Consider the following 24,662-nt stretch of genomic DNA (forward strand, 5'->3'; position numbering starts at 1 on the left):
ACAGCCTGATGCAGGCGGGAACTGGGACACTATTAGAAAGAGGGACCTCCAGGGACCAGGAATGACAGTGGCTGTCCTAGAAATTCCCGGCCTCTGCCAGTCAGGAAAGATGAGGCGAGACAGAGAGCCTGTCAGCTCCTCTGAGCGGGGCGCCCGTGGCCTCAACAGGTGTCCCAGCTGGGCAGAGATGCCAGGCGTGGGCAGGCGGCCCAGAGCTCTGTGGCGGTGCTGGCTGCAGGGAGGCACAGAGGGCCGCTCTGCGGGCGGGCAGGGGCAAGGCCGGGCCTCATCCTTGGGAGGGCCTGGCAACTGCGAGCAAGCGGGGGGCGGGGGGGGGGCGGTTCCCCGAGTCATCTGTCACTTGCCACTGAGCTGGCGCCTCTCAGCCCTTGTCCACACACACGGCCGCTCCCAGCATCCTGCATCCTGCTTCCTGCATCCTGCTTCCTGCTTCCCGGTCCGCTGGGACTGGGTGTTGCCCTCTGGCCCCCCACCCCACACAAGCAGGAGGCTGCCGTAATTCCCGGGGGGAAACGGAGCCCCGCGTTTGGGCCGTCTTGGTGTTCTGAGAGGCAGGCTGCACCAGGCTGGTCTTGCGTCACCTGCAGGAAGTTATGAATGTGGGCCTTCCATTCACAAATGACGCGGCTCCCGGCGCCGGAGCGGCCCTCTCGCCCCACGGGCAGGGAGGCAGCGTCATTTCACGTTGCGCCCGTGAGGACATGGGCTCTGTCCCCATGGAGCCCGCACGCCCACTCAGCAGAGACGCGCTCTCAGAGGAGGAACCGTTTCTCAGATCGGCAATTATGAACGCGCCCTGCCTGGTGTTCCTCCTCGGCGCTAACACGATAAGCAACGCAAGTTTTCCTAATAGAAGCAATAATGTGCGAAGAAGTTGCTTCAAATTAAATCGTCTCGTTACTTTGTAATAAATCACCCCAAAGCATTTCCTAAGCGCTACCGGGCGTGTTACCTGCCAAGAGCGGCTGGGGGAGAAGAGAAAGACACGGCCGCGATGCGTTCAACGCACCGGGAGGCGGTCATCACTCCCCACGGGGAGGAAAGGAAGTGCGGTCTGGAAGGGAAAGCGGCCGCCTCGGTCCCCGAAAGGCCCGGCTGGGGACCCCAGCGTCACCAAACCTCCTCCCCTACGAAACACAGACGTGCGCCACGGCCTCGGAGCATCACAAGGGTGCGGGCAGGTGCCCCCGGGCTTCCTCCCTTGTGACGGTACATCCTGAACACGCGTCTATGTCCCGTAGGACACGCCCACGGGTCGCAAAACCAGGAGGACGTGTCCGTGCGGTCTCACACGCAGACGAGTCGCAACAGCGGAGCCGTAAGCACACAGGAGGAGGGCAGGAGGCCCACGAGGGAGGGACGCCCCCGACACCCCACTCTGCTTTCCAAGCGGGGGCCCCAGGGGTGCCCGCATGCGCGCTGCAGCCCTGCCTTCCCTGGTGGAGCAGGGAGCTCAGCCTTGCGGAGGGGCCCCCACAGAGCCCTGGGAAAGGGCGATCTCGGCTCCAGGAACGGAGGACAAAAGAGCTGATGCTCATGCCAAGGGGATGCGGGGCACTGAGGTGCCAGCCCCAGCGCATGGCGTCCTCCTGACACGCTCTGTTTTCTCCCCAACCTGCCTGCAAGTGCCATCAGCGGGAGTGCCGAGACAGAGCCGGCATCTGCACATCTGTCCACGACCTCCCCCTTTTCTGAGACCCCATCGCTTTTCAGCTGAGGACCACAAAAGCCTGCTGCTGAGTCTCTCCCGAATTCACTCTTTTATGATAAAGATGTTAAATCAGATCACGTCCGCCACTCAAAATGCTGCAACAGCTTCCCATCAGAGTGGGGGAGGAAAACCCAAATTCCCCACCATGGCTAAGACCTTTCCTGATCCGACCCATGCCCCATTTCCTAATTCTCCCCGTTCCAGCCACGCTGGGTCTTCTCTTCCTCCGGCAGGCCGACCTCATCTGCCACAGTGCGCTTGTACTGCCTGGGCTCTCCCTGGGATGCTGCTCTGGGTCTGCATGAGCCAGACTGCGGCCATTGTTCAGGTCCCTGAGCTCACCTCTGCAGGGCGGCCCTTCCCACTGCGTGGAGATGCCCTCCGTGTCCTGATTTTCAGCCTTTCCCTCGGCTGTATTTTCCTCTTGCCACTCACTGTATTTGAAATTATAATTTGTCTGCTCATTTATTTACTGTCTGACTCTCCCACTAGCATGCGAATGCCGCCAGAGCAGGGCCTGGTCCTGCCTGGACCTCTTAGCTGGAGCAGGGCCACTTCCTAGTCTGGGCTCCAGCAAGGGCTGGCCGTGGGACCTTGGACAGCACCCTCACCCACCCTGGGCTTGGGTCTTTGTGTCTGTGAAGTGGCAAATCAGAATATTCCAATAAGTACTTAACTGATGCTTACTGATTCAGAATGAAGCCCAAACCGGGACTCCCACGTACAGTCGCGATGCAGATGGGGTGACCCAGTGCTCTGGTCTGCCCGGGACACGGGGCGCTTCTGGGTTTTAAAACCAGGCTGCACCTGGGCCAACCAGGAGGTGCTGGTTCCCCTCTCCCATCACTACCCTCGGGAGGGCACAGAGGAGGTCCAGCGGGTAAACCTTTGCCTTTGACCCTGAACCGCATATTCTTTAAAAAGACCAAAAAATCAGCGGAAAGGTACAACGGCCTGACATTTTGCTAGGAATGCGGGAAGGGGCTGTTGGTGGCTTTTCTTCCGGCAGCGATTAAAGCGAGAGTCCAGGCCTGCCCCATCTGTCGGTCTCGAAACTCGCCCAGAAGGATCCCGGTGCGTGGGCTTTGGGGCAGACCAGTTCCCAAGTCCCTCTGGGGAGCAGTGGACCTTGTCCACAGCTATGAACACCGGAATCCGTGTCCTTTCGTGGGAACCGGACCAAACACCCGGTGACCGTGGCTTTGGAGAGGGAGCTGAATGTGGGTTGGGTGAGGGGCTTGGGGGCTCACCCAGGGACCCCACAGGGCCCACCTGGCCAACCGGATGGCACTGACCTCTAAGGTGAGAGGTCATGAGAAACCCAGGCCAGGCCCCAGCTGGAGGGTAGGGTCCGGCCATCGCTACTGTCCTAGACCACTAGCCTCTTCCCACGGAGTATCTTGTTTCTGTTCCGAGTACTAATGCTTCCATGAGGTTGCCTTCGCCACAGGGGCAGCTCTAAAAGTTGCTCCAAGTGTGAAGTAGGTACGTTTTCATGCAGAACACCTGGACAAGTCCTTTGAAAGGGGCTCTGCAAACATTCTACATCAGGGGTTATCAAACTCTTCCTGTAAAGGGCCGGAGAGTAAGTATTTCAAGCTTCGCAGACGGTGTGGTCCCGGGGGCAGCTCCCCACTCTGCTACTTGTGGCTCAAAGGCAGCCATGACGCTATGTAAATGAGTGGGCGGGGCTGCGTTCCAATAAAACTTTATTTACACAAAGAGGCAGAGGGCCAGCTTTGGTCCTTAGGCCATGGGTTCTAAAGCCATGTTCTCAACGTTCTGGAGACGCTTGAATCGACAGAACCATACCTGTATGTGAGCGCCTCGGGACACCTCACATGTAACCGCAGTAACACAAACGTTAAGAAGAGTGTTAACCCTCCTACACAAGCGATACTTACGCTACGGTACACAGGTGCCTGGTTTGACACATCATGTGAGCTTCAGAAAAGACCCAAGGAAAAAAAAAAACCCTTTTTAGAAACGAGGTCATCTATGAGATGCCCTAGAAAGATTCGGAAAGATCGTACGGAGAATCCTTCCCAAGACACAAAGAAACTCACCTCTCCTTATGAGCGGAGGCAGAGCTAAGGGGGCCCCGCGTCCAAAAACTGGTGCAGGAACATCTGCGCGGATGTCCTACCACTGAGGCAGCATGCTTACTTGGGTGTGTGCCACGTTTCTCCAGGTCCCATTTCAGCTCATGGGCCGTCTGCCCAAGGAGAGGGTCTCCTCGGCACAGAGAGGGGTGCTGCTCGTGTGCTCATACCTCCGATTCCACCCGGAGCACGATCCGCCTGCTGGCTATGTGCCAAACTCCTATCCACTCATCGAAGCCCCTTCAGCAGCCACCACTTCTGGGAGAGCCCCGTCCCTCTCACGCGCCCAGCCCGCGGCACTGCCCCAGTCACTTCCCGCCTCAGGAGCCGGGAAAGTCAGAGCCGTGCCTTCTCAGCCTCCCCTGCAGTCATGGATGGGTCACAGGACACAGTTCTGGTCCGTGAGACCCGAGGGCGAGAGTCCAGGGCCCTCTGGGAAAGATCTTACTTGCAGGAAAGATTTAGAGGGGGGTTTCCTAGTGCCTTTCCTTCCCCTAAATCCTTGCTTGGGATGTGCTCTGAGGACATGATACTTGGAGCTGCGGCCACCATCGTGCAACCCTGAAGGAAAGGCCGAGGGGTTTGGAGAGGTGACCCTGGAGGCACCCTCCTTCGGGCTTGCGGCTGACGTCTCGGCCACTGTGAGTGGGTTTCTGTTATCTGTAACCAGAAGCTTCCTCACGGACATCTGGAGGCTGCAGCAGGGAGGGCGGAGAGCTTGACCGTAGGTGACAAGATTAGAGCAAATGCCCAGAACCCGGACGCTAAGACTTTCCGATAAATCGAGCAGCCTTCAAGCCCTGATCTGGGCCGGGAGAGATCCATCCAGACCCCTTCTTCTCCGAGGACTGCTCATGAGCAGCGAGGACTCAGGAGCCCTGGTGACACAGACCCGAGGCCCCACATGACCTTTCCCGAGGAGGCTTTGATTATAGCCCCTCGTCTCAAATTGATGCAGTTCGGAAAGCGGGCGCTCGATACAGGGGGTTTCCTTGACCTTAGCCGAGACCGCTGTGCCGTTAACCTTGGCGAGGACTCCCGAGCACCCCAGCCACCCCTAAGCGCGGAGGGCCGGAGATGCCAAAGCGTCAGCCGAGGTAACGGGTGGCGGCTGTTGGACGGATGGCGGCCTCACCCTGGTGTGCACCAGCCCCCTGGACCGACAGAAGGGAAAGCCGAGGGCCCAGGCCTGCCCCCGGCCAAGCTGACGGCAGGCCCAGGACTCTGTACCTTCCCCTGCACCCCGCAGCCTCCGTGGCCAAGCTCGTCAACAGATGGGGCTTTCGTTGGGGAAAAGTGACGGAATGTGACTTACTGGGAGTAGGGTCTCTCAGATGCAATTAAGGTGAGGACTAGGGACAGACCGTCCTGGATGTGGGGGACCCTAAATCCAGTGACCGCTGTCCTTGTAAGAGACAGAAGAGGAGAGACAGGCGGGAGAAGACAGAGGCAGAGGCTGGAGGGGAAGCGGCCACAACCCGGGGGACATTGGGGTCCCAGAAGCTGCACAAAGCAGGAAAGATCCAGAGCCTCCAGAAGGAGTGCGGCCCAGCGACACCTTGACTTAGGACTTGCGGCCTCCGGAACTGTGTGGTCTAAGCCGCCCAGTGTGTGCCCATCTGCAGGGCAGCCCGGACACTCGGCAGGGCTTACGTGGTGGAACCACAGCTCTGTACCCGCACAGGCAGCACGGACAGGATCCCGGGCGCTGGAGGCAAACGCCAGGCCCCTGAGCTCCGTCTGTACAAATCCCTGAAGGTGCCGGGCCGGACGCGTGTCCCTGAGGGCCCCGTCCACAGAGGACCACGGACCACGGCCGTGAGAGTTCCTCCGGGTCTTCAGAGGCTCCCGGGATGGGCAGCAACGTGACGTGGCCTGGCCGGCTCCCCCAGCAGGCCGGAGGGAGGGGCAGGCGGACGGAACTCCCGCGGCCTCAGCTTCTCCATCTGTGCAGTGGGCTGGCACTCCTGTCTCGGGGGCGATACATACACTCAAGGCTGACACTGATGCACACCGCCCGTCCAGTGTGTGGCATGCTCACAAACGGTCTGTGCAACCCCCCACGAGCCCGCTGGCTCCCGCAGCACATGGAGGTCAGCGGCCTCTTGTGGGGCAGCTCCGGGGAGCACCTGTGGCCTTTGCCCTTCGCAGCTTCTGGAGGTGGCCCCGGGGCCCCTCCTCTATCACTCTGATCTCTGGTCCTTCATCAGGACTCCTCTCCCTCTGCTTCCCACCCTCCTTCATCCTAACGCGGACCCCTGAGATCACATTGGGCCCACCGGATACGCCGGGATCATTTTCCAATCTTAGAGTCAGCCGATTCCCTGCAGGGTCCCCTGGGCGAGCTTAAATCCCCTTGGGCATCTGACATGTTCGCATCCCAGGATTAGATGTAGGCGTCTCTTGGGGGGGGCGGTATGTGGCCACCACACCCCCCAAGCCCACCCCCCGTCCCCCGAGACACAGCGAGACAGACCAGGCTTCTAACGCAGGTTGGGGGTGTTTTCATCAAACCTCGCTGATGACGGGGTGACTCATCACATCCCAGGCACTGCCCCGGTGGCGACGCTCAGGGCGGAGGAGCCCGTTGGCATGGGTACCGCAGAACGAGCAGACAGGCACCGCGGCGGAAACGTTCACGCCTTCTCCCGGCCTTGCAGGAGCGAAGCCTGGTCAGTGAGGAGCCCACACGCAACTGCCCGCCGACACCTGGGGGCGCAGGTGCCCTGAGGGGCAAGGGACCTGGGTGGTGCCATCGGCTGCTCGGGGGCCTTCTGGTCTTTCCCTCCACTGGAGCTGGCACCGGCCCCTCCTCGCGGGGGCCTCCCCTCGCAGCAAACTCGACCCCGGAAAGCACCAATAAACGGCTTTGGCACGGGGGCGTTTCTCTGAGTTTCAGGTTCGCGGTCGAGGAGGGTTCAGGAAAAACTCTGCGTAAGGCCAACCCAGAGCACACATGCAGTGCTGACAAATCCGGACAAGGGCCGGCGAGAGCCCCATCCTGCAAAGGTTAGAGTCTAGCAGGTTCCAGGCGCAGAAACTAGGCAAACAGGAAACTCCTACCCCCGGGCAATCATCTCCGCGAGGGCCTCGAGGGGCTCACCCGCACGCCCGCCCCGACCTCACTGGGGCTGGACCTGCCCGTGGCGCCGTCTGGGCACCGCTGGGCTACGATTCTCGGGCTCCCACCGCGGTCCCCCCGCGCCTCTCTGCGGGGAGAGTTCTTCACTTGGAGCAGTGAAGGGGCTTCCCGGATCTTTCCGTTTCCCGCCTATGTGGTCCTCTTTGATGTAAGAAGCGGTCCCTAACACAGGGACCCAGGGTGGGGGCAGGACGAGGGGGACGCGTGCCCATCTGAGAAAACCCACCCTTTCTCGGCCTCTGGAGGTTTGCACGCACAGGGCTCTGCAGGGTGCAGGGTGCAGGTGCTGACGGCCAGACGTCACCCGGATTTACAAACGCAGGTTCTGGGCTCGCTTAGGCTGGAATGCACGGGGAGCACGCGTGGGACGTGGCAGGCATTGCCCCCCGTGAGGGGCGGATGCTCTACCGTGTGGCACAAACGGGAAGTGAGAGCTCGACAGCCCCGGGTCAGTGTAAACTCTCCAGGGGCGGATGGGCGAGAGCGTTTGGCCCAGCAACGGTGGCTGCAGGGCCCCATGTGATGGGAAGACACCCTCGAGGGCGCCAAGAGGTGTCCCGGGACGGCAGGAGGAGGCCGCAGAGACCCCCGCACGGGGGGACACAGGTGCCAAGGGGGAGGTGTGTGGACGGCACTCGCCCTCCGAAAATGTGTGTGAGGTGTGCAGGATCTCTGTTCTAAGAGACTGACGTGTATGTCGGCTGGAGAACGGCCCCCAAAGACACCCCGGAACCCATGAATGTCAGCCTAGGTGGCAAAAAGGCGGGGGGGGGGGGTCTTTGCAGATGTGATTAAGTTACAGGTCCTGAGACGGGGAGATTATCTCGGATGATCCAGGTGGGCCCTAAATGCCGTCCCGGCTGTCCTTAAAAGAGAGAGGGAGACCGTGTAAACAGAAGAGGGGTGGCCGTGTGACCACGGAGGCAGAGAAGACAAGAGGGACGGGGCCACAGCCCGGGGACGCCCGGGGCCCCAGAAGCCGGCAGAAGTGGGAAGGACCGTCCCCTAGGGTCCCTGTGGTGTTTCGGAAAGACGAGGCCACGGACCCCAAACCTCCCTCGGTACACAACTCAGACCCCTGACCTCAATCCTGGCCATGCCCCGAGGTGGTGCTGTTACGGGGCTCCCCCCCTTCCCACGCGAGGGACCCAGGTGCTTGGCAGAAGGGTGACTCATGTGCAGAAAGAGGCCACGCTTCTAAAACGCGGGGCGGGAAAAGCTCCCGACCCCCAGCGGGATCCTGGCTGCGTAAACCCTCCGCCAACCCTCAGAGCTCACTTCCCCTGCCTGCAGGGCCCCGTTCCAGAACAGAGCTCTGCCCAGCCCGGCTCCTCCCCGTCGCTCGTCCCCCAGCCCCTGCTCGCCCCTCCTCCACGGGCCGACTGCACACCAGGCACCGGGGATGTGATGGCACCATCTGCCATGCCCGGCTCCCGGCCACCGTGCCAGCCTCCACCTTGACCTTGACTAGCGGAGTCTGCAATCGGCACGTGCCCCGAGGAGCACAGAGCCCCGCGTGCTAGCTGGCAGCCACCCAGGAGGGCGTCCCGGAGTCTGGAGCTACTGTGACCAGCTCCCAAGGCGGTGCTCCCAAGCCACACCCCACTGAAGCCCCGACAGGCTGTGTCCCCTGGGGGCTGGGACGGGTGCCCGGCATTCCCTCCTGTCCGGGCAGGAGTGGCAGCCGTGCCCTGCCTGCTGTGCCGCCGCACGAAGCCCTGGCTCTCTCTGCCCAGCTGCCTGCCTCCTCCTTCCACCACACAGACCTTTGGGGAAGGTGGGTTCTTTGCTTTTTCAAAAAAATCGACATGCAATTGACATAACATAAAATTAACCATTTTCAAGCGAACACTTCAGTGGCATTTAGTACGCTCCGCCTCTGCTCAGTTCCAGAACATTCCAACCACCCCACGAGGAGAGCCCACACCTGTGGGGTAAGCACTTCCCAGTGGAATTATTCCCGAAGAGGCACAGGAAGGTCGGGCCCTCGCTGAACATAATATATAAAAAATGGTCGTAATATGCCTCTAAATTAGGTAAGTCCCTTGAATCCCAGGAAGACCGGGACCGATAGGGCCCGGCCCGGGTTCAGACCCCACCCCTCCCCTCTGCGTACAGTTTCTCATCTGTGAAGCGGGGGGCGCGAGCGCTCCCCGGCTCGAAGGACTGGGCTGAAGACAGGTGCCGGGAACAGTGTGTGGAAGGAGTTACTGAGCACGCACGGTTCCAGGCCTCAGTTTCCCCCTCTGTGGATGGAGATTACAGTCACCTCCCAGGAAGTGTGAGGTCCAGAAGCCAGAACGCCTGGACAGTGCTTTGCACGTAGTAGGTGCTCAATGTGTTGGCCCCCGTGTTGGGGGAGGGGCTCAGGCAGAGGCCACCCAGGAGCCACAGGACTGGTCAGGGGACAGAGGACTTGGACGCGGCCCACATTGGCCCCCTGTGATGTAGAAACCGAGGGTGAGAGCCGGGTAGAAGGAGAAAGCCGCCCCTGCGGGCCTACTATGTGCAGGGCCCCGACGAGTGCTTTGTGGGCAGCGATCACAGATGTGCTGTCACTGCACCCCCTGTGCAGATGAGGAGCCTGAGGTCAAGGCAAGGAGGCTGCTCGCCCACCTCTCGAGCGGGAGAGCCCAGGCCTGGGAAGCGCTCTGGGCAGCCGTGGAGGACGGTGCGGGACAGGGGCCGGGGCAGGGGTGAGTGTGGTGATGGAACGTGCCAGCAAGCAGACCCAGCATGGACAAGGGCACCGGGGCGTGATCACAGCGACAGCACAACCGGAAGGCGGGGGTGAGTGGGGGCTCGTACCCACACATAAAGGCCTGAACCGCACTGTGTCCAGTGTAGGTTGGGAACATGAGAAAGCCATATTTCAGAAATGCCACTCGGGTGGGTGGACCCGGAGGGGACAAAGCTGCTGGCGGCCAGGAGATGAGTCAGAGGGCTGAGCCCAGTCCAGGGAGGAACGCGGGAAGCCCCCGAACATGGCCCTGGCTGCAGGGGTGGGGGAGACGCAACCAAGAGGATGCGCGAGCGGGGCTGATGGCCCTTGGGGCTGACCGGCCACCAGGAGAGGCCCGTGGCTGGCATCTAATGCCGGCTGTGTCTGCTTTGGAAATGCCTACGATCCACACGAGGCCAGAGCGCTGGCCTTTCCTCCTCCTTCCCTCCCTCCCTCCCTCCCTCCCTCCCTCCCTCCCTCCCTCCAACCACTCACCTACCTACCCACTCATTCAAGCAAACATCCATCCACCCATCTACCCATCAGTTCATCTATCCACCCATCTGTCCATCCATCCACCTGTCCGTCATCTATCCACCCATCTATCCATCTATCCATCCATCCATCCATCCATCCATCCATCCATCCATCCATCCAGTCCTCCCACTCAGGACTCTCAACCCTGCATCTCTGAAGGTTGAGCACCTGCCAGGCCTCATGAAAGATGCCGGGGAAGAGGAGACAGGCTGGAGTCAGCTCCATTCTATCTTGCACAAGACAGACACAGGGAGGCAAGGAGTGCAAGGTGTAAAGACACAGCCACCTCCCAGCCTCCCCCTTGGACCAGGTAACCTTGAGTTGGACCAGGATCTGCTCGCTTGTCCCTCTGGCTTCTCCCAAGTCAGGCACCAAAGGCATTCCTGCTTCCTAGAGGAGGGGGCTCGGAAGACCAGGTCTTTGGCCAGAGGTGGGGAATCAGCACGAGCACCTCCTGAGAACCCACTGACTGCCAGACACAGCCTTGGGAACACTTCTGAACTGGCCTCGCCCTCTTCTCCTGGAACAGCACCCCCTTGGCATGGTGCCCCACTGGCAGCTTGGGCCTGAACCCTGAATTTCAGGGTCTGTGGTTCTGTAGAAAGCATGTTCATTCACAAGTGACCCGAGGCTGGTGGTTATGGCGGTTTCAAGCAGAATATTTAGAATTCTGTAACCAGCCTGGGGGGGTGGGGGGTGATATAGCCATTTTACAGGTGGGGAAACTGAGGCCCGTGCGGGGAGCTAGTGCCAGAACTGGGACTGGGACCCTGGCATCTGAACCCACAGGCTTGAGCCTCATGAGGCTCAAAGCTGGTCCCTAGGACTTCAGACTAGTACACTTAAGACCTAGTACGTGAGGACTGGCCCCATTCGGAGTCTGAGCCAGGGCTGTGGGGCTGGAGAAGGCAAGAAGGAGACGCACATCTTGGCCTGGGGGGCTGGGGGGCTGGGGGGCTGGGGGGCTGGGGCTGGCTCGGGTCTTCTCTGCCCAGCTCTGCAGTGGCTCATGTTAGCAGCCTGAAATCAGCCTGGGGGGAGTATTCACACGTGGACACTGGCAAAGGCTACCAACCAGGGAACAACAGATGCCAGACACAGCGCGGGGGGCACAGGGGCAGAGGTTGCTTCTGGCAGCTGGCATCATGGAGAACTTCACGGAGCCCTGAAAACCCTGTCCTCTGGTGCCGAGTGGCTTGGGCATTTGGGGAGACGGCAGGCCGGTGTGCAGCTCCGGGGGCAGAACCAGGAAGGCCCGAGGGCTACTCAGGGGCTCGGCCAGTCCCAACCTGGAGGTGTGCCCGGAATGCCAGCCTCCTTCCGCCTCCTCTGCTGTTTCACCACTGTCCCCACCCATCCGCCTGCGCTCCCCCCACCCACACACCCACTCGCCACCTGGGAATGTACTAAATGTGGCCCGAGGGTGCTCTGAGCCAGGAGCCTCCCTTGTGTGGAGGGACTTTGCTCCCAGCCTCCAAACAGGGGCCACTCAGTCCAGAAAAAAGGCGCCACGGCTTCCTGCCCAGTCCCGCCAAAAAGGGTGAAATGAGAGGGAGTGTTCTCTGAGAATTTCGGCTTCTGCCCTAGGGCCAGGTGGTCCTGGGATGCCTCCCCTGGCTAGGCTCAGCAGCTCCAGTAAAGAGCCCCAACACAGGAGGTCAAGGGCTCCCTATGCAGGGGCTTCTGAGCCTGGGTCCCCAGGAGACTCCTCCCACTTGTGGACCCCCCTGTGGTTTTAGAGGGTCTGAGCCTATCTCCAGCCAAAAGAACATGCCCTGTCCCCTAGTCTGGGGACTCTAGCAAGGTCGGAAGTCCCCAAGTCGGTCGCTTTACATCATGACAGCGCTGGGGACAGTGGTGTGGTGAAGCCAGAGAACACTTAATGTCTAATCACTGAGTTCTGGAGCGGGAGAGGCCCTCGCTTGCCACCCCCCCCCACCCCCCGTGTCCTGAGAGGCTCAGAACCAGAGTGGACCCAGGACATATACAGAGTGCTAGGAGTCTGCATAACCGCCTATTAAATCTGAATCTCAAAGATCCACAATGGAGGTTGAATCACAGCTCTTGATTTTCAGACACCACCAGGAGCAGGGTAGGGTGTCTGCACCCTACCCCCGCCCCCCCCACCCCTACAACCACCAGTCAGCATCCTCCGCCGTCTCCACTCAGCCTGGCCCCGGCATTCCTAGGACCCCTCTCACCACTGCCTCATCGCCCGGGCATCTGGGCATGCTCACCACGAAACAAAAACACCCCGGCCCCTCAAGTTTCAATTTGAACCCTACTATTGTCCCACAGGTTTGAACAAAAACCCGCAGATGTCTCTTTTTGGGCTCCTGGGGTAAGTGGGGCAAAGAACATGACTCTGGATTTCTCTCTTTTTGGTGTTTGACCTGAAGGAACAGGCAATCAGTGTGGACTCTGCCTTGAGAGCACCTCTGTGCAGAGAACTGCCCATTCACAGCTGCCTGCTTGTTCCCAAAGATATCCGGAAACGACTTCCCTCATCTTTAGAAGCTTACCCATCATTGAAAAGAAAGGCTCTTGGAACATAACAATGTGATTGTCAAAATAATAACTTACAGAGACAGGGTGAAAGTTGAGAGAATCTCCCAGAATACAGAGTGAAAAGGCAAAGGGACAGAAAACATAAGAAAGAATGGGCTGATAGGAAATCCAGAAAGAGGGAACTGGGACAGGAAGTGAGGGCATTTCCAAGGGAATGACAAAAGCATATTCTTTTTTTTTTTTTTTTTAATTTTTTTTTTCAACGTTTATTTATTTTTGGGACAGAGAGAGACAGAGCATGAATGGGGGAGGGGCAGAGAGAGAGGGAGACACAGAATCGGAAACAGGCTCCAGGCTCTGAGCCATCAGCCCAGAGCCCGACGCGGGGCTCGAACTCACGGACCGCGAGATCGTGACCTGAGCCGAAGTCGGACGCTCAACCGACTGCGCCACCCAGGCGCCCCGACAAAAGCATATTCTTAAAGCCGAAGCTGCTTCAGTCTGAAGGAACCCCCAGGATAGTGGGCACAATGAATAAAGAAGAGACTTAGACCCATCAGCATGACATTTCAGAATATCAAGGAAAAGTAGAAACAATGACGTTCTTCCAAGGCTTTGGAGAGAAAGACAAAGGATCACCTACACTGGAGTGAGGATCAGATAGCACCATCACCTCTCGCCAGCAGTGAGCAGAAGCAAGATGCCAATAAAGCAATGCTTTAATTGTTTAGAAGAAAACTATTTTGAATCTAGAATTCTACAGCACTGGGCACATCGGAGACTTTTCAGACACGGGAGTTGACATTCCAGGTACCTTTTACTGAGGTTGTTGCTTGAGTATGTGTCCTGGTAGAACAAAGCTAAAGAAACACCTCACTTACCCAGTAGCTCCATGAAGGGAAATCTCAGAATGAGAATCGTGCACTGGGACCTGGGGAATGGTGTCCAAATGGGAGCAGAGAGCTCCGATAAGGATGAGATGGGTTCTAGTGATACAGAAGAAACAGGATGATATTTTAGTGGCATATTGAAGAACTAATTCCTCTTCCACAAGAAAAAAAAAAGGCAACCAGAAACTCCAGGAAAAAATAAGAACTTCATGTGAAAACCATAACCCTAATATTAAGCTAAACTGTGACAATACTTTGAACAACTAATGGGGTGAAAGAAAAAAGAATCCAGTGGGTTCTGGTATTAGAAGGCCCTTTCTTCGAATGTGTCTATAAAAAGGAACTGCAGTCCTAAACTTTGACTTGGAAATGATGTAAACATTTATAGTATCATGATAATGTGATGCTTTCCACTGGCTTTAAACTTTTGAATCCAACTTATAGATAGAACCTAAAAGACTTTTACAGCAAAGAATTAATGATGCTTTATGTTGTTAAATTAAGAAATGCAGGGGTAGTCACAGAGTTAGGGAGGTAACCATCGGAAGAACAAGGCAAAACAAGTCAAAGAGATCACCTCACACCTGAATGAGTATGAATGGCTACTGTCAAAATATACACAAGAAACGATCTAACTAATCTAACGGTAGATAATGTAGCTGGAGATAATTCTAACTAACTCGTTAGAATGACTATTGTCAAGAAGACAAGAAATAACTTTTCTTGGCAAGGACATGAAGAAGTTGGAACCCTTGTGCGCTGTTGGTGGGAAAGTAAACAGGTACAGCCACTCTGGAAAACAGTATGGAGGATCCTCAGGAAATTAAAAATAGAAGTACCATATGATCCTGCAATGCCACTTCTGGGTATTTATCCAAAGATAAATGGGAACACGAAGTCAAAAAGATATCCGCACCCCATGTTCAATGTAGCATTATACACAACAGCCAAGATATGGAAACTACCTAGGCGCCCATTGGTAGACGAGTGGATAAAGAGGAAGTGGTGTACACGGAATATTATTCAGCCATAAAACGAAATGAGATCCTGCCATTTACAACACGAAGAAACTCCGAGGGCATTATGTTAGGTGAAAGAAGCCAGACAGAGAAAGACAAATACTGCACGATTTCATCTATATGTAGAATGAAGCAAAACAAATGAACAAGTGAAGCACAAGTCATAGATACAGAGGTTGGTGGTTTCCAGGAGCAGGGGATGAGTGATGCCACAGGTCAAGGTGGTCAAAAGGTACAAACTCTCAGCTGTAAGACAAATAAGTCCCTTGGGGCACCTGGGTGGCTCAGGCAATTGAGGATCTGACTCTTGGTTTCGGCTCAGGTCATGATCTCACAGTTCGTGGGATCGAGCACCGTGCCGGGCTCCGTGCGAACAGCACGGAGCCTGCTTGGTATTTTCTCTCCTCCCTCTCTCTCTGCCCCTCCTCTGCTTGCACCCACTCTCTCTCTGTCCCACCACGAATAGATAAATATTTTTAAAAAAGAAAAGACAACTAAGTCCCAGGGATGTAACGGATAGCATCGTGACCATGATTAGTAACACGGTATTATATATTTGAAAGTCGCTAGGAGAGTAGATCTGAAAAGTTCTCATTGTGAGAAAACCAAGTGTAACGAAGTAAGGTGACAGATTCAACCAGGCTTCCCATTCACGGTGATCATTCTGCAACGCGTACAAATATCTAATCATGACGCTCTACACCTGTAAGTAGTATAATGTGATATGTCGATTGCGTGTCAATGAAAAAACAAGACCAAAAGAGAAGTAAGGTATAATCACGGAGGTAGGGAGGCAGTCTGTGGACAACGGCTGAGGGCCGACCCCCTCGGCAAGCCGTGGAAGAATGGGGAGGAGGGCGGGAGTCCTCGGACGCTCGTGATGGATGAGGGAAGGGGAGGGGCCCCGGGTCTCCCATGTGGGCACTGGGTGTGCTGTTCACCATGACTAGACGGCAGAGGAGAATATGTTCTAGGAGAAACTCCTGGGACGCGTTCTCTGGGGCCGTGACTCCTCCAGCTGGAGACCTGGCTCCAGCTGCCATATTCGTGCACATGGCCCGCTGGGAGAGCCAGCTGGGAGAGCTGGCGTGCACAGCTGTGGTGGCTTCTTATGTTGCCTGGGCCCAGGGATCCACCCCTCTCTTTCCTGCTCTCAAAAATATTACAAAAGCAATACATACCTGTGAAAAGTACAAGTACAGATATGTAGGGACAAAACAGCAAAACCCCCTCTCTCTGTCCCAAAGGAGCTGCCCTGAGAGCTTCATCACTAATCATGAGGCCCGGCCGCCAGTCCACCGAGGGGGAAAAAAACCAAAGTATGTTCCCTTACGAATCCGCGAACGTACTCGGGGATTGATCCCTTTTTTTCAAGTCGAAGGAATAATAGAAAACATACAAAGACAAAATAATGTTGGGGGACATCCATGTTTCTTGCCATTCAGTTCTCACTCCCTACACGAGGCACTCTCCTAGAACACAGAGTTAGGGTTTCAAGGGAAATCAGCTACCCACCCACGCTGTCCACAAGTCAGCGTCCCTCTGGATTCGTACAGCACGTGCCTCGAAGCTGCAAACACTAATCCTACGTCGCCCCCATTCACCTTGTCCTGAACACCACTGGGGCTGTGGCCTGCGTCGGAAGACTGATCTCCACTTTGCAAATAGGGTTGGGGGGTCAGGGACTGAGGCACACAGAGGGACAGTGAGTTGCCCAAGGTTATATATACGGGGTCTTTATTGGAAAGTCAGATGTAAAAACCTAGGGCCCTGTACTTTCAAGGGCTTTGAAAGGCTTCAGGTCATGTGCATGTGCACTTTCATACTCAGTGTCCGCCTCTGGGACGATCCTCAGGAAACCGACAGGAGAGGTTCTCTCTGGAGAGAACTGGGGGCCAGGGGGTAAGGGCTTAAGTCTAACACGATACCCGCCCATGTTGAATTTTTTATCCGCATGTATGTACTTCCAATTACCAATTTAAAAACATACAAAGTTGGACGATGATGTCTGACAGCCATGAGAGCAAGAAGCCACCACTAGGGGCCGTCCGGCTGGCCAACAGGTACCATTTGCTGCCCTTGCGATTCAACTGGTCTCACCAAGAAAGAGGAACAGTGACGACCCAGCACCTTAGATGCGTTCCCCGCATGGCGCTTCTGAGCACAGTGCTTCCAGGCGGGTCCGAAGCTGCAGGTGCAGATTTGGATGAGTAGCGAGGGGTCCCGGGAGGTGTCTGATGACAACAGGGAACGGGTCCAACCCCACTCACCTCTGGGGCTCCTCCCTGTAGAGCCCCAAAGGAGGAGAGCCCTCCGCACTCCCCGTTTGCCCCCCATGTAGTGCCTGGGTGGGTCCTGTCCCTTCTAACGACACCTTACACTCGGAAGCCACCCACCTGTCTATCCCTACCTCTCCACTGGCCCGTCACCACCACTTCCCAGCCAGGAAGATGACAACGGTCGCGCAGGTGGCCCCCACCCTTCCTTCTGTTTGCCTCCAGGAAAGTTAACCAGGCCATGTTACTCTTCTGCTTAAAGCCCTCTGGGATCCCCACTGCACAAACGGGAGGAAGTCCACTCTCCTCCCACAGAGCACAAGGTCCTCCTCTGGGATCATCCTCTCTACTCCCTCCCAGGCCACTGCTTTCCTGCACATCACCTCAGTGCCTTTGCACATGCCGGGCTTTCTGATTCTGCTGAACGGTGAGGTGTCAGATCAAAAGTCACTTCGTTAGAGAGACTTTCCTCGGCTCCCTCTATAAAGCAGGTCTGCCCCAACCTGCCCAAGAGACTGTATGGTGACACTGCCGATTTGCTCCAGAGCATTGACTGCTAAGTGTGATTCACTAGCTTATTTGTTCCTAAACTTTGTTATTTTCACTACTTAGATTTTAATCTGCGTGAGGTCAGAGACTGTGTTTGTCTTGTTTACCTCCACATCCTTAGCTCCCCGGACAGTCAGATGTTGATGAATATTGGCTGAGTAGATGGACAGATGAGCAAGAGAAGTGGATGGGTGGAGAGGTAAATATGGATGGCCGGATGGGTAGATGATGGATGAATTAGTAGCTGGCTGGCTGGCTGAGTAGACAGGTAGTTGGATGGATGAGTGGATGGGTGAGCGGTTGGGTGAAGGGAGGCGTGAATCGATGGATGGGTGGATGGTCGGGTGGACGGATGGAGAGACGAATGGATGCGGCGCTCGCTAGATGGGTGGGTGCACGGATGAATGGATGAGTCAGGAGGTGGCTGAACGGCTGCTTGATCGATAGGCAGACAGGTAATTAGATGGCTGGCTGGATGAGTGGATGGGTGGATGCGGTGTATTCAGCCTGGTATGAAAGCCTGAGGTCTCTCCTTCTCCCAGGTAGACTCCTCCTCGATGCCCCATGCTAATGAGGCTGGAGTTCTGACGTAAAACTAGCGGGAACTTGAGACTCCTATACTCTGTGTTTTTAAGAACAATATTGAAATATCCGTGAGGTCCGCTGTAGAAACGGCTATAGGTTCTCTGCTTTCTGATCTCGGTCACGTGCCCACGCTTCTAGATCCTTCTGCCATGTACACGATGGGTAGGTGGAGGGGAATCCCGCGCAAAGGAGCGGCTGGGGTAGCTGGACCCGGAGAACAACGAACGGGTGTGTTTTTATCAGTCCGCTCCTCGGCAACGAGTCCCTGAGCAAAGCTGTTGACATAACGGAGTGGGAGGGGGTGGGAGGGGGTGGGAAGGGGAGAAAGGGCTGACTGATTCAGAAACCGTCTCCACTGACTGCCGCGTCTTATTGCCTTCTCTTTAATTACATCTGCGTCTGCAACAGCGCGGCCTCAGCCCTGAGTGGCCCGCCCAGACCGCTGCCCTGCGCCTACGGTGGGTAATTGGCCCGGGGGCTGGCGCGGCACCCAGATCTCCGTGGCTCGCCAGGCCGTGTCTGACACGGATTCCGAAGCGGGTCAATGAGCCGGTGGCTGGTGAGTCCCTTAGACGCTTCCTGCCTCTTCAGCCGCAGGAGCCCGGGCTCAGCCTCACCCCCAAACCCGCCCAAGAGCCACGCACGTCGGCCGCCTGGGTTTCGATGGCAGGCGGGAGCCACCAGCTCCTTGGCCTTGCCGAGCGCGTGGTCCGGAAGAGGTCAGTTCTGGGATGCGGTGGCTCCCCCAGGCTAAGCCCTACGTCCTGGGCAGAAAAGCTCAGACCTGATAACCCAGGTAACGTCATTCCATCCGCCCAACACACTTCACCAGCTGACGGTTTAGTCTCTGTCGATTTCTCTCAATCCGCAGCTAGTTCCTTGGCCAGCCTTGGGCGGTAACATCTTCACCATGGGATAGAGGGGACTGAGGGCAAGGGTCCTGTATTCCAGGGGACCGCGCCTCGCACACAGGCCCCGGCACCCATGTGGCCGAGGGCCAGGTCCTTAATGTGACCTTCCTTTCTCCACCTTAGGGTTCTGAGAAGCGGATAATGACGCTGTTTCCAAGGTCACTGGAGGAGGGCCATCGGGCAGCAGTGCTGACCAAGCCAAGGTGCGGGCACGTGGCAGGAGGTTCATAAATGGCGCCACGATTACTCGCATCTTTTTCTGGCCAATGTGAGCCCACAGCGCATCTGAGTCCCTCACCCTGGGAAAGTCGGCACTGACTCCTGAACTACGGTCTCGGCCAGAGCTCTTACCATTCAGAAGTCATCAGTTGACCCTGAGGGGCGTGGCTGGATGTCCCTCTTCTCTGTGGTCCCAGGCCCTGGCCCCGAGCCGGTGGTCGGTAACACGCAAAACAAAAGCCTTCCTCTGGGCGTCCAGACAGGGGGAGGCAGAGCTGACAAGGATCTCACATGTCACCTGGTCCTACCACCTGGGACATTCTGGCAAGAGAATGCCTACCCGGCTTGGCTTCCTCCGGTGGCGGGGAGCTCATCACCTCATGACAGCTCTGTTCTCTCTGTGAACAGCTACAACGGTTCCGCACGCCTTCTGCCGGCCAAGCTGCCGTGTGTGTGTGTGTGTGTGCGTGTGTGTCCCCCAGTGTGTTCCGGGCCTGCTGTCAGCCATGTGACACGTGACCCAGCCAGCCTGCCTGGCCCCGTGGTCTTCTCTTTCCCTGGCTCGGTCAGCTCAGGTCCCTGGACAGCCCCTCTGTGGGCGAGCCGCGGCTGTCAAAGGCTCCTTTCTCCCAGAAGCCCCACTCCCAGGCCGGATGGCCCTCCACGTAACCATGGCGACAGTCCGGCCACTCTCTGAGCCTCAGGCACCCTCTTTCTTAGAAAGGAAGCAAAGCAGGACAGCCACACCGGCCGTGACCACGTGTCCAGGGTCCACTTTCTCCAGCAGCCGCCTGCGGCCGCAGAAGCAACTCATTTGGGCCCCACGGAGACTGGTCGAGAGAAGCCGGGGTCAGCCGCGCCTCCCCAGAAGCCACCAGCCTCTGAGCTTTCTCTCTCTCGGCGGTACTGGGCCACAGACTGCAGCTTGAACTTTCAAGGCCAAAAAGTGGGCAAGGTCAGCAAGACCCGCTTGGGAGGGGCGGCTCGGCTCGTCTGCCCGGAGTGGGATTCCCGTCCTAACCCGTCTTGTGTACGACAGAAAGGTGGTCGGGACAGGTCGGCACTAAAGCCAGGTCCAACGAGCAATTCTACTGCCAGACGTACACCCCAAAGGACCAGAAACAGGTGTTCAGATACTTGAACAAGCATGTCCACAACAGCACCATTCACAACAGCCAAAAGGTGGAAGCAACACGGGTGTGCGCCCACAGAGGAATGACAAACGCAACGTGGCTTATGCCTGCAGAGGGACCTTCTTCAGCCTTGCGGAGGAGGGACACTGACACCTGCTACAGCACGGACGGACCTTGAGGACACCACGCTGAGTGAAACGTGCCAGTCGCAAAAGAAGACAAATACCGTATAATTCCCCTTCTGGGCGGCCCCTAGAGTCACCAGATTCAGACAGAGAGTAGATGGCAGGCACCAGGGGCTGGGGGAGGGCCTGGGGGCTTTTGGGGTTTCACGGGGACAGTGTTTCGGTTCGGGAAGATGGAAAGTTCCGGAGACGGAGGGTGGGCATGACTGCACAACAGAACGAACGTACGTTATGCTCAAAGGCCCTGCCTGCTTGGTGCCACGCCTTTCGGGGTGGGGGGTGAGCCTTCCTTGTACAAAAGCTTCAACTCAGAGGCAGGAGGCAGAGGGAAAACGCAGACGACGTAGAAGCCCAGAGCTACGGCACCCTAAATATTCCCGGGATGGGGTGCAACCCGGGTGCTGCCTCGTGGCTCTGTGGCCAGCCACTGTCGTCACTGACATCCATGCTGCTCCCCCCACACCATGCCTGGTCGTCCTCCTCCTGGACAGGCAGCCCTCTCCCTTGAGTCACCCCACGGTGCGCTCCAGCCCGACCCCAAACCTCAGGCAGCACGGAGACCGCATCTTGGGCAGGTTCTCCGGAAGACGGTGGCTTCTGTGATCCCAGTCCGTGGCGGGCTGGGGGGGGGGGTCCCAATGGACACACTGAGGGGAAAAGCCAAGGGCGTCCGAGTGCTCCATGCACGATGGTCCAGCTTTTTTGCGGCCCACGTGAGCATCTGTGAGCAGAGGGGGCCTGGCAGAGAAAGAGCCACGTCTTACCTGGAACCATCGAAGCTGTCATATGAACCGACTGTGTAGTGCCTGAAGAGTTTCTTGCTGCGGTCTGCTCGAGTTTCTGCACAGAGAGGGAAGAGAAACACTGTTTAGAAAAGTCACGGCCCCTGAATGCGGAAACCAAGCGAGGCCGGCCGGGCCTCTCACTTATCTGACCTACGAAGCGCGAGACCCGCTCTCCTGGGGAAAGATCTTGGAGGAAGAGAAGGCCTCGCTCTGGGGCCTAACTTCGCAAACTGTGAGGAACACATATGAACCCCGAGGCCGACTTTTGAAGAGCCAGGAGCCTCATTCCAGAAAGAAGGCACAGCCCCGGGTCCTGGGCTCGGGAAGGGGGCGGGAGGCAGTGCTCTGCAAAGAAGACAGTCGTGTAGTTCAAGCCAGAACAGCAGCGGCTCACAGAACCCGCCAGAACGGTAGGTATCCCCAGGTGATGCTGCTGGGCCTTCCGGCTAATGTGAACCCGACCTGCCTTTCGGGAAAAAGAAGGCTTGTTGTTACTTTTCTGGCTGTAGACGTTCTTTCCTAAAACACAAACAAACAAACAAACAAACAAACAAACAAAACCCCAAACATGATTCACGTTCCTAATTTCAGTCCTCTGCCTGCTTCTCTTACTCAGCAGATCTGGACGTAAACTTCACCGGACACAGTTTGAAGAATGCAAATAGATTTTAACAGCTAGCGGGGGGCCAGAGGGAGGAAACCCACAAAAACACAAATACGAGAAATTCGGGGGATCAATGATCTACTGTTCGGATATTTTCCCCACGAATAAAATCTCCGGGACAATCTCCTTCCTAAACCCTAGGAAAAAAAAAAATACAGAGAAATTATGCGATTGGCTTCAGGAAATGGCTCAAAATCTCATTATAACTTCTACAACCCTCTCTGTGGTCAGTCCACGTTCCAAGGCGAACGAGCTTTTATTCAAACCCCCGCACACGTTCAGTTCAAAAGTGAAGGCACGTAAGGGTACCGAGGAAGGTCGGCATGGTTTTGCTCGAGCCCCTTTTATGCCTGGAGGCAGCTAGTTCAACAAAAATGCATGCTCGCTTTCTGCCCAGTACGGAGATGTCTCTGAGGGAGAGGGAGGAGCAAATGGCCAGCCCAGGACTACATTTCCCAGCTCCCCTTGCACCCATGCCACATGACCACTTCCCACCAATGGAATGTGAGCAATGCAATGGAACATTCCATCGTGAAGATGGGGGGGGGGTTCTCTTCTAAGCTTCTCTTTTATGGACCCCGTGTGCTTCCCCGCCCTCTCTTGCTACCTCGCCCAGCTCAGAGCTAGGACGCTCCCCGGGGCACTACAGGATGGTGGAATCCTCTAGCGTTCCTGCAAGATGCCCGGGTCTCTGTACATTGAACTGTTGAAGTGAGCAACAATTAGACTTCTGTCGCCCCACGCTACCCTCGAGGGACTTGTTTGTTACAGCAGCTAACGCTGCCTTAGCTGATAGGCAGCCCGGGTCCTCTGGGACTTGGTTCCCACCTGCCTCTTCACCCCTTTCCCATCACCAGCCCCGAGGCTCCAAGAACACCAAAGGTACGATTCTCTGACAAGCAACAACATCATCATCACCACTGTCGTCGTGGACACTAATTGAGTGCTTACTGAACACCGGGTCCGGCTCCAAGCGCCATTCCCAAATTCACCTCCGGGACCTCCCGAGCCCCCGTGCGAGGTACGTGCTGTTCTGCAGCCTCGACCACGTCCAGTCACCTTTCAAATCCTGCTAGGACCTTGGGGTCCTCCCTCCCTCTCTGTTCCACGTGCCCCTGCTCCATCAACGCTAATGTTTATGGGGTCCTTCCCCTGTGCCCCCGTCTGGTCATCTGCGCTCAGCCCCTCACTAGTCGCAGCAGCCAGATGAGAGAGGTGGGGCCGAGCCCATTTTATGGATGGAGATGGTAAGGCTGCCGAGGCAAAGTCACACGCCCACTAAATGGCAGGGTCAGGATGAGTCCCCAGGGGCTCCAGACCACCAAGCCACACTAAGTGACCCCTGGAAGGGGTCTGAGTCCCCATGCCCTCCACAGTGCTCCAGGGTGGTGATGGCCTTTTTCTCTGTGTTACACCACATGCCCCGCCCCCATGCCTAATTCCTGGTAGCTACCCAGGGCCAGTACCTGTCCACCTGACCTACACGACCTATTGTGCGACCAGCAAAGAAAACACACCACACAGCCTCAGAGTGGCTTCGGTACACGGGGCCCTCGCCGCGCCGGGCACCGGTCCAGCCAAGCTGCACGTACCTCTTCCGTGTTTCGCACCTGGACGAACTGTGCCCAGATGTTTTGGACCCTCCTCCCCTCCTCCCCGGCATCTGTAGCTTACACATGTGCAATGTGAGTCATTTATCAAGCCCACGGGGGGAGACGGGTCCTGCGCCCCACATGCAGGGACTAGGAGACTCACAGGGGTGGGGCCTTAGCTCTGCGATCCGGGGCTCAGGATCCTGGGGCCGGGTTGAAGACACAGCCTGAGGACGAGGACCTTCCGTGAGCTGGGCTAAGGGCACCAGCAGTCGGATGACGGTGCGCAGGGAGCACGCAGGCCAGACGATGCATCCGGCCGACTCAGCCCTGTGACATCTGTGTGGGGGCCCCATCTGCGCCAGGCCCCGGAGGGCTACGTAGGAATTGAACCTCATCGTGTTTAGCAGAGTAGCTTATAAAGCCACCGAGCGACCGTGGGGACTGTCTGTGAGCTGTTATTACTCATAATTGCCTCTGTTGCTTAAGCCCCACATAGGCAGCGCTGCGCTGGTTGCCTAGGGAGGTGTTGGGCACTGAGATGTGATCGGTGGGGGCCCCTGGCTAAAGTCAGAGGTTTAGGGTTCCAGCAGCAGAGGGGGCGTCAGTGAATGTGTGTGTGTGTGTGTGTGTGCACGTGCGTGTGTATGTGTGTGTGTGCACGTGCGTGTGTGTTTACCGGAAGAAACATTTCAGAAAGGGAACCATTTCTAGGCTAGGTCAGTGAGCCAGTGGTTCCCAGATTTGGGGATTTCACGGATCAAGAAAATCTGACACAAGAGGGAAGAACGTAGTCTGACATAAGATTTACCACGTTTTTATTTTGGCTCAGGAAGGACGTTCAAAACAATGGGCTCCTTTCCTCTACCTCAATTATTTTATTAGAGAAAGGAGACCTTTAGAAAGGATACTATTTCTTTCTTTCCTTCTTTTGAGAAAGAGAAGAGCGTGAGCGGGGGAGGGGCAGACAGAATCCCAAGCAGGCTCCGTGCCGTCAGCCCAGAGGGCTTGATCCCATGAGCCGCGAGATCATGGGATGAGCTGACATCAAGAGTTGGACGCTTAGCCGGCTGAGCTACCCAGGCACCACCCCCCCCCCTTTTTTCTAATT

At 56.9% G+C, this 24,662-nt stretch overlaps 1 protein-coding gene across 19 annotated transcripts in view; it reads right to left on the minus strand.

The window, feature by feature from the left end:
- Positions 1-24,662, minus strand: part of SHANK2 (SH3 and multiple ankyrin repeat domains 2) — a 497,685-nt gene that overhangs the window by 159,648 nt on the left and 313,375 nt on the right. For all 19 annotated transcript variants that reach the window (XM_023238944.2, XM_023238943.2, XM_023238942.2 and 16 more), the window contains one exon: positions 21,275-21,350. In XM_023238944.2, coding sequence (XP_023094712.2) covers positions 21,275-21,350 — 76 coding nt within the window. The remainder of the gene's footprint in view (positions 1-21,274; positions 21,351-24,662) is intronic.

Source organism: Felis catus, chromosome D1 (assembly GCF_018350175.1).
Source record: "Felis catus isolate Fca126 chromosome D1, F.catus_Fca126_mat1.0, whole genome shotgun sequence".
Lineage (NCBI taxonomy): Eukaryota > Metazoa > Chordata > Mammalia > Carnivora > Felidae > Felis > Felis catus.